The sequence below is a fragment of the Rhopilema esculentum genome, chromosome 16 (genome assembly GCF_057945365.1).
Source record: "Rhopilema esculentum isolate cy_ngs chromosome 16, ASM5794536v1, whole genome shotgun sequence".
In the NCBI taxonomy this organism is placed as follows: Eukaryota; Metazoa; Cnidaria; class Scyphozoa; order Rhizostomeae; family Rhizostomatidae; genus Rhopilema; species Rhopilema esculentum.
In genome coordinates this window covers 14,180,639-14,195,714 of record NC_142830.1, presented here as the reverse complement: position 1 = coordinate 14,195,714, position 15,076 = coordinate 14,180,639, and the positions used below count along the sequence as shown (strand labels likewise).

The 15,076-nt window shown below is 34.4% G+C and overlaps 2 protein-coding genes across 2 annotated transcripts; one reads left to right on the top strand and one right to left on the bottom strand.

Annotated features, from left to right (window-relative positions):
* The first annotated feature begins 490 nt into the window (after positions 1–490).
* LOC148958360 (tRNA endonuclease ANKZF1-like) lies at positions 491–9,561 on the top strand. Its single transcript, XM_089113021.1, has 9 exons — positions 491–883; positions 1,478–1,569; positions 2,296–2,550; positions 3,438–3,553; positions 6,609–6,713; positions 7,568–7,616; positions 7,835–7,958; positions 8,313–8,411; positions 8,892–9,561. Exons 1-9 carry the CDS (start codon positions 757–759, stop codon positions 8,993–8,995), a joined length of 1,071 nt encoding a protein of 356 aa, XP_088969147.1. The 5' UTR covers positions 491–756; the 3' UTR covers positions 8,996–9,561.
* On the bottom strand, positions 3,547–6,445 carry LOC135682685 (uncharacterized). The gene has a single exon (XM_065197672.2). It carries the CDS (start codon positions 5,584–5,586, stop codon positions 4,405–4,407), a length of 1,182 nt encoding a protein of 393 aa, XP_065053744.2. The 5' UTR covers positions 5,587–6,445; the 3' UTR covers positions 3,547–4,404.
* Positions 9,562–15,076: the final 5,515 nt, after the last annotated feature.

Here is a 15,076-nt window from a genome sequence, read left to right as displayed (position 1 = left end):
ATTCGTCACGTCGTGGTCACCAATGTAAAACTACTAAGTTTTACAGGGCAGATAAAGATCGAAAACCAGTCTCCAGTTCGCAATAATGCTTTTTAAATCAAGATTCTTCAATAATGAATGCATAAATTAGCAGCAACCAACGATTACAACATAACGACTTCTTTCAACGACAACTTCGACTCGACTGGACTTGCACTCAAAGAACATACGCTTTTAACAACATGAGTGACGCACACAAAACCCTAATGACACAAATTAACGGCAAATGGACTAATAAAAATGGACAAATAACAACTAAAATAGAGATGGCACGATGACAAACAAAATGACTGACGCAAACATCGAAAGACATTCTCATTAACAATAACGAACCACAAACATGATACACGACAGACAAAACTAGTTGTATAACACTTGTGCAATAAAATTAAATTTTGCAACGCTGGCCTATTGTAAATATAGATATGACGTCATAAGTGATCACATGTTTGTTCTTCCTTTCCTCAACTCTGTTGACGACAGCGAAACGAAAAGTCCAGTTCACAACAGTTCCATCTGGTCAACAACTGCTGAAGACTTCATAAGTCTGATACTGATCATTTAAACGTAATTTTCAGCTTTAGTTTCACCACAGAAGACTTGATAATTGTACGAAGGACAGAGTTTGTTCAATCATCTTTCTAACAGTCCGGAAAAAGTTGCTTGTGACGGAGTAACTTGTAATTATTTTGAAGAGGAAAATCTAACTGCATCAAGATGAAGCCCAGGAAATTAAAGCAAATAAGCATTTTTGATTCTGCTTTCTCGCAAGAAGTGTTAACTTTGGCCAAATTAACAGATGTCAAGGGCTGCGCTCATAACGAAAGCATAACGGAAGAGAAAGGTAGGTAAATGCTAGTGTTAGGCCGCTAGGCCCAAACTTCAATTCGTTGCTGTTGTGTTGCACATTAAATAACGATACCAGTGTAGAGTTTGGCAACTTATGCCGGTATTGATAGGTTTTAAATAACATATGTAAGACCTTTGTGTGTATCGTAATTGTAGATTGTGTTGGTACCAATTTAATTTAAGAATTTTACGAAAAAATTAAATTCAGAGGTACAATTGTATGGAATAGTTTAAGAAGACATAGACATAATGAGTAAAAATGCATTCAAAGAAAAGCTAAAGAAATTGAAAGAGAAATTAAACAATATAACTTTTGGAAAAGGGACAAAAACAACACGATTTAGAAGTGACAATTATGCAGCAATTATGTGTATTTTTAGAGATTTCTTTTATTATGCCAATCTTTGTAAATATGCTTAAATAGTTTTAATTTTATTTTCCTTATGAATAGTAAAATTAGCTCTCTTTTTAACTATATTTTTTAGTAGATAGCAGGTCCACATCTGCAGTATTGTAGCAACAAACAACCTGCTCTAACAAAAATATATGATGATTTCGTTTAATATTTCAAATAAATTTCGTTTTGAAGGGAGAGAAAGAAAAACAAAACCAAGATCAGAAGACTTACGGAATTTTAGATGCAGTTTATGTAACATTTTCTTTCGAGATCTCGATCAACAGGTATGTCATAAGATATTTATACATGCAATGAAGCAAGAGAAAGGGTCAAGGGGATTTTTGCAACAGAGCTACATGCAGTGCTCCAACTCCATTGACTTTACCTTATATAAAGATAAATTTTGATATTCTTCAACAGTGCCAAAACATCCTATTTTTCTCTGTAATGTCTTGGGAAAAAGCTTGTAAAGGATTTTTTACTTCATGATGATTGAAATTGTTTGTTTTTTAATTAATTTAACAGTTTTGTCCCACTCTCTTATCTGAATTCAATAATAATGTCTTGTAATTTCAGAGCTGAAAATATATTTTTGACTATTATTATGTGACATGTAGATTAGCCTGATTTGTATGAGTTTAGTTCATGTTTTAAATTTGAGTCATACTAACAACTCAATTAAAATTGTTACCACAAAAAGTACAAAACTGTGGATAAAAGATATATATACCCTATTTGTTGGATTCTCAGGTGTTACGGCAATTTGATGCTGCCTAGAACATTGAATTTCACTTTTTCTAAATATGTTTTCAGCCTCAGCTTTCAGTAAAAAGTATAAGTATAGTTATATAACATCCTTTTGCTCAGTCTTTTCCAGGCCTTTTTTATTAACTTCATGTCTTGAATATATGTCAAAAATTTGTTTCAATTTGCCAAGCTTTGGATAATGTTAGGAGAATTCATAGTAATATAGAAGTTTTCCAATGTTTGACTTCATTTTTATCTTTTAGAGGGCACATTTCAAGTCAGAATGGCATGCTTTTAACATCAAGATGAAAATCAGTGGAAAGGTTGCAATAGATGAATTTATATTTCATGAAAAATGTGAAAATGAGGTTGAGAATGATGGAATACATATAAGCTTAGAGGAGGATTATGATGATGATGATATTGAACTTGGCGAAAAGAAGCCTAAAGTAGAGTTTGTTACCAATGATAAACAGACTTTTACAATCTATAGATGTTTGCTAGAAAAAGATTCAAAGGTTTGTGTCAAGTATTTTGTTTCAGTACTTTATTTTGAAATTATTCCCTTCCGGTAGAAAGTAACTAATCTTCAAAAAGTGAAGTAAAACTATTAATGACTTAACTTCTGAAAAGCTTTAAAATCTGGAGCAAAAATATAATTTGACTGCATGTTGCTAAGACTTCTTTAATACCATGAAACCCACAACATCACCAGATTAACTTCATCAACACTTTACCATTTTTCAAGTAGCCCCCCCCCCCTTCTTGTGCTCTCTTTTACTTTTTTTCTTTTATCTTCTCAGTTAGATATGTCCAAAATTGTGTGTGATATAGCCAACGAAACATTTCAAGAATGCTAATGGATTTGTTATCCTGACCTGGTTCATAAAGTTATTGCAATGATTGTACCAGATTACAATTAGCCTGTGCTTATTGGGCCATATTTCAGCCAATTTGTAACACATTCAACAGATTTTCCACATTTAGATGTATTTTACAATATGCTTTTTTGGTTATATGGTCTAAACTGTAAAATTCTAAAAATAGATCTTTATGACATCATCACTTCAGTACTCTATTGAAAACCCCCATGCTTGCTATTTGTTGTTGTTGCTAGATATGGAGATTAACAACATTTTATGTTGTTTCATTCTAGCTTAAATCAATGGCTGATTATTTCCTAAATGTGGCATTAAGCTATTGTTTGTCAAACCCACCATTTTCCTTTTGGCCTTGTGACTTGAAATGGAGCATGTCTGTAAATGGAGCTAAATTGAACTTATTTGCACATTTGGCTCTAAATATTTTTAGGCTGTAACCAATAGTGTGACTTTTAGCAGAGTGACTATAAGTTGAGTGGACTGGAACTCTATTTCTTGATAAAAATAATTGTGTTTTTCCACAGGAAAATTGCACAAATTGTAGCCATTTTGAAGAGGCTTTGAAGGTGCTTTGCAATGATAATTACTGGATTGTTCTGATGATGTCGGCTGGACATTTTGCAGCTGGTATTTATCATAAGTATGTATCTTTACTTTATTTGGGTTTTAAACAATGTGTATTCTGTAGAGTCCAAACCTTTGGGTATTCCTATTTTGTTATTCGGATTTAAAATTTAACAGATATTTGGTGAATATGGGTGTGGCAGGGTTGGGGTCAAAACTGCAATCTGAAAATGTCTTGGAATTTGCTGAAAATAACCAACAGCTAATCAGTCATAACCATTCGAAAAGTCAAACTAGAAAAATTTGAAATGGTTGAGAATTGTCACTTGAATTAGACATTATGAATTTGAGTTTGATATATCTTTGAGATATGTTCCCAAAAACATTTCTATCAAATAAATAAACACATGGGTTGCAGTGATCAGGTGGCTGAGTGCGCCATCTCATACCAGTTTTTGAAAAAATTAAAACTTCCACATTGTTTACCTTTTGCTAAAGGTATGATCAATTTCAAACCTGAAAGTTTTTTAATTTGATATCCAGAGTTGAAAGTTTGTTTAGTCGAAGAAGTTAAATCAAGATATTTTTAATCCAAAAAAACTGGCTCACACACTTTAAGCATATGCTCTGAGTGTGCCATATTTTAAAAAGGAGGTCTTGATATTGCAGTTAATTTTTGATGCATATGAAATGCGAGATCCTTTTTTGATTGTCCAAAATGTTGACTTAGAAATTTCTTAATCCATGTTAGAATATTTAGTTGTTTAGAACCTTTGTCCATCTGTATATTTTAAGATTTATTTTAACAATCTTTTTCCTTTCAGTTCAGCTACTTTCTTGAAACATGCATGTTTGCTACTAAAAATATTATCAGGTCACAATCAACTATCACTAATTCTCTGATTCTTCTAAAATAATGTCAGTTTATCACCAGCAGTCACCTTCTTCATTCCTAACCATGCATTGTTTTTCAGGCCTCCAAACCTCTCTCCCATACTGTTTGCTAAGATATTTTATTGGATTTGCTGGTAAATATGTATAAAACCACTCAAAAGGAGCATTCTGAAATGGCAACATTGTTGCAGTATCCTGCTCCTTGAATCTGTTGTATGCAATGCTAAGCTCACCATCTGAAAGCCAATATGCCCAGATGTCAATGTTGTTTTTATTTTTTGTACTTAAGTATAATTTCAGTTTAAAGCTTTCAACAAGATCTGGTACATAGCCATATTTGTTATGCAGCCTCTTAAAAATCAACCAAAACTGCGTAGAGTTCCAGAAATTTACATCGATGATTAGATCAAGGTCACGATCATAAGGGACCATTTTCCGGTTGCGCACCCAACCAATAACTCCTCCTGATATCATGCAATGACTGATATTCAAGTTTTGTAATTCCTCAGTAACACGCATGAACATGTTTAGAACATGGGAACGGCAGCAAGGCGGAGTGTTGATTCTCTTTTCCATTTTGAAATCATAAAATGGCCCTTCTTTGCATGCATCGGTTTTGTTATTACATCCAATGTTTAGGATCTCACCATCTCTGAAAGTTATACGTTTTACTTTTCGCTTCGTTGAGGGCATCGGACAATGGACATTTTCGTACTCATTTTTACTTCCATTGTAAATGAATGTCCAGTCTTGTGTGTCGTATTTCCATGTATTGCAGACTTTTTGCTCGTGTTTTTTTGCTGTGTATGTCTGACTTTTAACATTCCTTTTCCCAGCATGATCCTTAAATGCTGCAATCTTTGTCTTTTTCCAACTTTGTGCTTTTCTGTCTATTTTTTTCGCCAGCCTTTGGATGTTGGTTGTGATATTCTTCGGTCGTCGTTCAAAATTCGTGCCTCTTGTAAGCAAAACTTTTGGCTTTGAAAATCTTGCCATTGGCAGCTTTTGTTCACTTTGCTGCGAATCAACTGTGATCAATGCTTTGGGATAGGCAAACATTTTAGATTTGACTTGCGATTTCGTTACTGTTTGGCGCAAAAGGTAAATATTCGCATGTTTGGAAGTGTTGATAACATTTTCATAAATGAACATCAGGATAAGCGTAATTATAAGCAGAGCAATAGCTAGAACTCTGTAGATCTTGAACCGCTCCATCTGAGTGTTTTGATTGCGAAGAAGCTTATCTCCTAATTAAATGGAACTGCAACGTTCATCTTGAGCAATTTGCTCTGATTGTATTTTACTGATGGTAAAAATCAATTTGATATGTTGTAATTCCAAAACCTTTTATGCACAGATCTGCTCTTCATTTGCTTCTCTGGCCTAAGACCGTAGATGATGTCGCAGTCAATTTCCTCTGATTTTCTTTCAAAAGTGTCGGTGCCAATGTATCAAAGCGTCTTTTACTTTGATGAATTTTTCAAACTTCTTATTTTGAACTTTTGTCTGTCAATCTACGGGCACCTGTACTTTTTACGACTACTTTTCTTTCAAAACTGCTGTCAGTCACATTGCCCATCAAAATTTTCCATTTTTGCGGCTAATTCATTGTCCTGAAGTTGTTGTTTTAGCTGCGCGCCTGTTAAAATTGCTTACTCATACTAATCATCTATTCATTTTAACTGGTTATACGGGGCAATTTTGGATGGATGAGGACATGAGCTAGAGTCAAGCCAGATTGTCTGTAGCTGTACAGCTTGCAAACGTTCGCACGTGTATGCAAATTAATTTCACATTGGTAGTAGTGGTTTTCGCGGGTACTCAGTGATCCAGCGACAATTTGAGAACAGGTCTCGAACAAAAAGTAACTTGATTCAGCAGCTGTTTATTGATATTCCTTTTGATTCAATAAATTCACTCTAGGTCCCGAGGACAACTTCTTTATCTATATTCTATACTCAATATACTTGGAGTGATATACTTAAGGCATTGCTCTTTGGTGTATCGCATGCTTCATTTTTTGGCTCATTTCTGTTTAACTTCTGCCTTCATCGTTTCACATCAGTTATCCTTTCTTCTTATCCTTTCTGTCTCTCAAAACAATCTTAAAGATGCTGATATGCGAACAAAGGTTCTCTAAACTGCATCCAATTATTAGTTTTTTAGAATTTTATAATTATTTTCGGTCGAAAGTTTCACGAGCTGGGTCAATTTATGTATTATTTTTTGTTTTATAGAGAAGAGATTATTGCTCATAAGACAATTCATCGATATGTGGTGAGAGCAAAAAGAGGAACGGTGCAAAGTAAAAGAGATGGGAAACAATCTGGAAAATCTCCTAGGTTTGCTGATCAGATTTTGAAATCTTCACAAAATTTGTCGTTTTAATATAGTACACTTGCTGGCACTTTTCGTCAAAGGAAATTCAACCACGGGGCCATTGTCATATAGAAACTGATAATTTTTTTGGTTGTAGAAATAAAGTGTCAAGAGTATATGTAGGATTTCCTTACAGTGTACCCTCACTCTATGGTTAAAGTTTTTTAAATCCGAGGCCTTTGGAAAATTGTTTTTGTAGTTCATTTAGTGTTGCCATTGGGTTTCTCTAAGTGAAGAACCCTTTAATTTGACTTTTAAAAAGTAAAAAGTCGGGAAACAAAAAATTAATAGGAAATAACATGGAAGATTCTGGTATCATATCTTTAAATCATTAGCTTTGTGTCTTTGAATTGTAACTTTGTGCAAGAGAAGGTTCTTTGTATATAGAAATAGACTTAGTTTAGCTAGTATCGGCTAAGTGCCATGATAATGCATAGGGTTTCCTACAAACCTGTCTTCTAGTATGTGTGCCGAATTCAAGGCCTTTGGAATATAGTTTCGTGGTTGATAAAGAGCTGTTGGTAGGTAATTAAGTTTCGCCAACTGTTGTTTCCAAGCGAAGAATCCATTTATTAAGATTATAAGAAAAATGAAATAGAGAAGTAACAAATTAATTTCCACAGGCAGATAATTTTCGTATCAAATCATTTAATGGCTGTTTTCTGAGGCTAAAGACTTTTTAATTTCCGTGCGATGGGTTCTAATTTGATTTAATAATTATTAACAATTACTATCTTTCAAATAATCTTATTCAAAAATTTCTTGCTTTTGCCAGTAAACACATTTCATGCTAAAATGTTTTGTGCTCTACTTTTAGGTCTGCAGGTGCTCATATTCGACGTCAAAATGAAATAGCTCTAATCGAGGTTTGTTGAGATTTCAAAACATTTTTCTTTACGACAGCATATCTTGTCAAACCATTTCTCTTTGAAAGTATAATGATTGCCAAATGTTTGGAAAATTGACTGTTGATTTTTTGTTATTTTGTATATCTAAAATATTTCAAAAAGAAAACATTGAATTTGTTTATTAGTATCAAAAAGAATCCTTGTCATTCTGACTTTAATGTTGTGCTGTATTTCAGGAAATCCAAGAACTACTTTGTAAATGGAAGGAACAAATTGATCATGCTGATAGAATATTTATCAAATGGCCACAGAGCTGCAAATCGATAATATTTGGTGGAAAAAACCCAATTTTAGAAAAGCGTATGTCAGTTTTGAATAATTCTTATCTACAAGAATGAAGTAATTCTTAAATAATGAAACACTGAAGCTAGCAAGAGTGCCATACCTCTACATATTGGTGTAGTGTGTGTCTCAAGCATCAGAAATCTCATGAAATCCCATAGTTAACATTGGTTAGATGTAAATTTTTACTTCTACTTTTTATTTTTACTTACTAAGAAATATTTGATTCTAACACAATATAATACATTTTTACGTCATTTTATTGTCATTCGCCTAATCAGTGTTAGATTTTTCGTCTATGCATGGTTCCCTAGCTGATCAATTCTTCGCTAGTATTAATGTCCTTGTTACCCTGTTATATTTTTGTTCTAGATGACACGCGGGTTCGCAAAATACCTTTCCAGACCAACAAACCAACTTATGAAGAACTACATAGAATTTACTTGGAATTATCCACCTTCTCATTAAAGGGTAACTTTTACTTTTTGTACAAGGGGTCTTTGCAGATAAACGTCAATATTTTTAACCTCTTCCTCAATCAAACCAAAAAATTGTTTATCAAAACTGGTTGAATTCCTGCAGTTGCCATTTTCGTGATTCAATGCCTAGCTGCCAAGTGAAATCTTCTAAATTAAGCTACATGAAATATCCAAGGTGACCAGTCTTGCAACTAGTTAAGAGAATACCCTTGTTACCATCAACAGCGGCCTGTCTCCTCCTGTACTGTAACATATGTTTCTCTTATGAAAGATCTTGATGACCTCTAAGTATGCTTTCTTTGTAAAAAGCATACATTTATGAATATATCATATCCTTTCAAGTCGCTTGAGACTGTATCCAATATTTCTTTCAGCCAAATATAACAATGTAGTGCAGTTGATTGAGTCGCAAAGACCTTTCAGAATTGCTTTCAACCAAGCTTTTTATTCCTATCCTTCCTTTTGCTTGTAGATTTATCGATTTCAACAAGCCAAGGCCAACCAAAAGACGAGTTTCTACAGATTACAGAAACTGTTGTTACCGGGGATTCTGAAAGCGTCAGCTCAAATTTTTGAAAGAATTAAAAATTCATATGAAATGTTATTTATTATAGCTAATTGATAAATTGATGTAAAATGCCAGCATATTTCGTTGACTTGCTTTCATTTCACGAGATAACGATGACCGGCTCTCCTCGCTCCCTCACCGGCTCTCCAAGATCGCATACCCACGTCAGGAATATACTTGTCAGTTTGTCATTTGACATTAGGTGACAATCCGGGGCTGTGTAGATGTTTATATTTCAAGTAAAATTTTTGTTGTTAAATAATCTGTCAAGCAGAATAAAGGGATTACCCTTCGTTGCACACTCAGTGAGTAAAGTATATAAAACAGGGAGCAAAGACCTGGCTTTGTGTTGCAAACTTTGTCAAACCGAAAATAAATGGGCTGACAGTCGAACATCGATATCTTTATTGGGTTTTTAGAAATCAGCTTGAAAAATGAGATGTAGATAAATTATTGGCAATGTAATGAGGCCATATTTGCCAGTTTGGTTGGCTTCTTCTAAGCTAAGTCTCAGGAATTTGGCGTTTCTAAAACGTGTTTGGCTTGAAAATGTTAATTTTAGACAGAAACATGGCTTAAATGGCTTTTTCTGATATTTTACATCTTTAAAGTCTACACTTGGTCACAAAGGCCCAAACGTGTATGATATAAGACCCAGGAATATTTTAATTTTAATTTTTTGGCAGTTAGTAGAGTTGCCATCAGGAAAAGCCGCTCCTCGAACTAGATTGAAAACAGATTCGGAACGTATTCGCATGAATCCTTAAACGAAGATAAAAATGGAGTTTTCATTCTGAAGGTATCCAGCTTCACATTCTTCTCTTTCGCCATTTACATCCAATTTGAGTTCTCTTTAGGCTGAACTGCTTCTATTGGCACTTCACTATTTTGTCTGAGTGACTTTTTTCTAAATCGCATCAAATTTTACCTTAAACAATATATCAGAATTTCTATTCCCCTCATGCGATTGTCGTTCAAAAATGTTACGAACTATAAACGATTCCAAATAATTTTTCTCGGTGGGTTATAAAAAATGAAATATATATTAACTCTAAATAAGGGACAATGACATTCTTGACTACTCATTTGTTCAATTAATTGGACTGACATGAAGGTATTCGATTTTTGTAACTTTTATAATTGAGTTTTAGATAATTTTATATTTAAGATAAAAATAACTTACATAAAATGTTTAATTCTTAATAAACATTGAGCCTACCTGGTCTGACGTGACGTGTTTCTTATAAAAAAAAGGTGTATGTGCTTGGCAATTAATTATTGTTTGAATTGAACGTGCTGCACTGAATTTTCCTCATTTGAGCAGTTTGGATAAAAGTAAGAAGTTCAGAGACCAAAATAATAAGCTTCCTGTCTTGAAATTCATGATGTAAAATCGATGTACCGTTCACAGCCACATTTTCATAGTTTTCTTGCCTTTTTAGACAGCTTCTGGAGCTTTTCCCCCATTATTATAAATTCAATTTCTTACTCTGAGAAAGAACATCAACAATTACATTCCATCAATTCAAATAAAAGAGCTCCCTCCGAAGACGTTGCCACATTCCTCATCAAATCAGGTCTTGAGGTCACATTCCCTCATCACAGAAAGCAACTTGGGCCGTTGGTGTATCGGCACTACTTGCTTCACTTAACCCATACAAAAAACCTAACCTTTGACATAGCTTGATAGACTCATGCAACCAGCTTAAACTTCTGGGAAGGGAATGGACAAGAAAAGTTCACTTTTCCCCACCAGAGAGCCGATGCACCAGTCCTACCGTGACGGAAACAGGCCCTAGCTTAAAACAATAGAATAAAAATGGATTTGAATAAGCACGATAACCCCGACCCAAAGCATTTAGATACACCCATCTGAGTCAATGGACCCACACTTTCGTGCAGAAGCCCAAACTCTACAGCACTCCTTCTTCTCTTTTATTCCAAATGGCATCAAAGAAGCACACAAGGACTTAAATCGAAGCATAACAGTTGACAACATCCCTCGTGAGATTAACTCTGATAAAATTTCATTTGATCAATATTTCTTTTATTCAGTTTACTTGATATAAATTCAAAAATTCAAAAATTCAAATTTGAAAAAATTCGAAATTTTCTTTTTCGAAAGTTGCGATTACAGAGCTAGCGAGAGCCTAAGATAAAAGAACGTTTCCAAAATTCAGGCCTGACCAATGCTTCCGCTTGGAAGGAAATGTCCTTGCAAAAAAATTTGGGCTTTTAGAAGAAAAAAAAAGGATATGAAAATTGGAAGGAAAAAAGAAGGAAATTGTAAGATTAACAAATGAATTTCTAAGAAATTAGTGGTATCCGAAAGGAAGTTTTTGCTAATTTTTGCAAAACTCAGTCTTCAGCAATTGTACAAATTGGGCTTAAAAGCGTATGTAGAAACTTGTTGGCAAATGCTTCGACGGTCTAAAATGAGGGGCAAAGCTGAGGGCCTGGCTAAGCGAATGGAGGACTGTTCTCCCCTAAGCAGCTATGTCCACTGCCTTGGACATTAGTTGAATCTTGCAGAAAATGAGTCAATGAGAAATGGACTTGGTGTTGTTCAAGGTCTCTACAATTTCATCGAGGCCAACAACAAAAGACCTGTGATTTAAAGAGCCGTCGTATAGGTAATAGGGACAAAGCGCAATGCGCTGGGCTTGCCAGAGGGGGAAGGTAGTGGACAGGGCACTTCCTTTCTTTGCAAGGATAAAGCCCCCGAAACCCATCTAGAAGGCCCCCCCCTAGAAAGCAACGCTCTGTCCAATTGTTTCTACAATGTGATGGATAAAGTTTTGGAAGAAATCTTTGCACGATTTTATGATAGTGACTGTCGCATTTTATGTGTTTTGGCGTAAAGGAGGCTTCAGGGGCCCTAAGCGAAAAACTGCTACGAGACTTCTATTCACGGATAGCAAGAAGATCACGTCAAATGGTGTAGAGCATGTCAAACACAATCGAAAAAGATAGAAATGAGAAATAGTTTTTCGTTAGCTAGGGAGAACTGAGTTTTAGAGCTTCAGTTGAAGAACTTTCAAAGTTTTTAAAACTTGAGCAAAGCTTTGAAGCACCCTGGGCCCCTTTTGGCCGAGGGTCCTTGGTTATCAAACTTAGGCAATGTTTTCAACCACTGTGTCACGACACACTAGCGTGCCTTGAGGTATTGCCTAGTGTGCCGTCGAAAATTCTTTAGTTTCATTTAATCGATCTATAAAATTGAGAAAAATTAATAACCATCCGCAAAAATGTGCCGTGAATAGAAAAGGTTGAAATACGCTGAATTAAGGTGTCGTAAACTGTGCTACGCCACTGGCTCGTGATTAGGGAATGCAAGCGTGAATGCCAACCCTTTGAAAGAAATCATCTTAAAGGTTTGCTCCTTCTACAAATAGATTATAAGTGTAAAACCACTGAGTTTACGAGGGTTTTACAGGCTTGTGTTCGCAGATTCGGCAGTAAAAGAAAGTACAAAATTCAATAAGCGTGTTCTGATTTCTTGGCTCGACGGTTCCTATAGTTTCATCTAATTCAACAACGACTAAACGGGTCACTTCGGCAAAACTGGTATGCTTCAGTGCTTCAGACTTCTTGAAATAACAACGGCTATCCGAACATCTGAAATCACGTCTAAACCTTAGCGACTAAATTAAACGACTGAATTACTCACAAAAGCCAACAAATATTTTACTCAACAGCAATTAAGATAATTAGGACAGTTATACAAAACAGAACAAAGAAGCTGATCACAAGACAGGCTGTTACATGGAAATTGGCCAAGGTGCTAACAAAAGTCAAGCACGCAAATGAAATTCAAACAGCAAACAAGCAAAAGTTTCCTTAACGAAATTCTGTCCTTTTACATAAGTTTCTGACCTTCAAGAAATGGAAGACAAACTATTCAATAATCACAAGAATAGGCAGGTAAGCAAAAAGTGTGTGAATTGCAATCGCTGAAAATGATGCAAATCATGTTCACAAAAAGATATCGATAGAATAATCGATATGTTTGGTCGCTGTCGTTGAAGAGATTCGCTTTTTTAATTGAAAATGTGTGAAGTTTAAAAAATGCTTATTAGTTAACATTATTTTGATTACGTTGCATTTTAATTATTTTAAAAGCTCACATGTGTTAAAGCATATTTCTTAAAAGTTTGGGCGTTCTTATTTTTCTGGCAAAAAAATTTCAGCCTCCCCCCCTTCCTGAACTCACCCCCTACGCCTATGAGCGCTATGTCACTGTAGCATGCTGTAGCTAGGCAAGTGTTTTGCAACCAATTTTATGTTACTTTGGGATCTTTTTTACAAATATACATGTACATAAGGATTAACAATACATCATGTAATGGGAGGAAATTTATAAAAAAAAATGAAGATAAGCTTGTCTTTTTTGGAAAGTGAAAATTTATAAAATGAGTTCTGTTCAACCATAGTGTACCTACAAATGTTGAAAGATTGAAAGAATTGCCTATCAGTCACCTTCCTCTTCTAATAGAAGGCACCATCTTTAAATGTAGAAGGCACATTGCTGTTTTTCAGTATTGTTTTATATTGTTAGTACTTATCCTGAAAAATAATAAAAATAATAATAATAATGATAATATCGGATATGATTTGACAAGTTAAGAACAAACTGTAAACGTCTTATAGCCAAATAGGTTCCTTGCATTAACATTACAAATATGTCCTTTCATTACACATTGAACACAATAATAATAATAATTGCACCTTTTCGAGAAAAAAACGACAAAAGCCGAATCAGTTTGGTGGCATTCTGACGTCACAATGTGCGGCTCTCGTTCGCCATGAATTTCGTATATCTTCCACCGAATCGTGAAGAAGTCATGGTCACGCGTTGATAACTGCATCTAAATCTACAGCAGGAGCTTTTTGAGATCGAAAAATATCAAATGTTTACAATCATTCTAAATCTGCGGGTCGGAATGTGTCCATGCTCTTAGCTAATAAGTTATCACTTAATGTGGCTAAACCCAACTTTTTTATAGTAAGACCTCATAATACTAATAGAACTATAAACCTAAAAATAAATGACGAAAATTTAAAACAAGAAACCTTCTCAAAATCCCTTGGTGTATTATTTGATGAAAAACTCAACTGGAAACAACACATAAATCAATTAAATACTAAAATATTTAAAAGTATTGATATCCTTTACAAGTCAAGACATCTTGTACCAAAAAGCGCCCTCGTATTACTATACAACTCTTTTATTCAATCTCGTGTTCTTTATGGACTTATTAACTGGGGTTGTGCCAATAAAACTACTCTTGAACTGTTAAAAAAAAGCCTACGTAAAGCTGTCAGAGTAATCGATTTTGCTTCTTACACAGCTCACACAGAGCCAATCTTTAAACGTTTCAAGTTATTAAACCTAGAAAATCTATACAAGCTCGAAACAGCGAAATTTATGTTTCAAATCAACCAGAAAAATCATCTAATTTCAAATCAACCAGTAACTTTCTTCAAAAGGAATTCATCAAAACTAGTAAATTACATCGCTATAATACGAGACAATCGTCCGATCTTGGTTTTTCTCTTCCCTCTATCTTTACAAACTTCAAAAAAACTTTCTGACATTTGATGGAGTTAAGCATTGGAACTCCTTGCCAATTGAACTAAAGAATATCCGCAACAAAAATGCCTTTAAAAAAATGATGAAACTATACCTTTTACAGAACTCCTAAGCCATAAGAATTCGTTCTACATTTTTTAAACATATCCCTAACCAGCGAAATTTACCAGCCTATCGCCTTTATATATGTATATATTTTTTTTCTCTAAACTCTTACATCCTTAATTGTTTACTCTTACTGTTATACACTACTTCAAACTGAAATGGAAATTATAATCTTGAGTTTAAATACGTTACTAGGACATATGACTCGATAGCTCCTCGCGAGTTTTACTCATGTGTCCTTCAGCATAATGAAACCAATTTATCTGATGTACTTAATTAATTAAATTTTTGAAAATGCTAACTTTTGTATTCTAATTTTCAATTCTTGGTATATTGTAATTAACATTTGTTTTTGCTGATAAAGATTTTGAGTTTGAGTTTGAGTTTATCC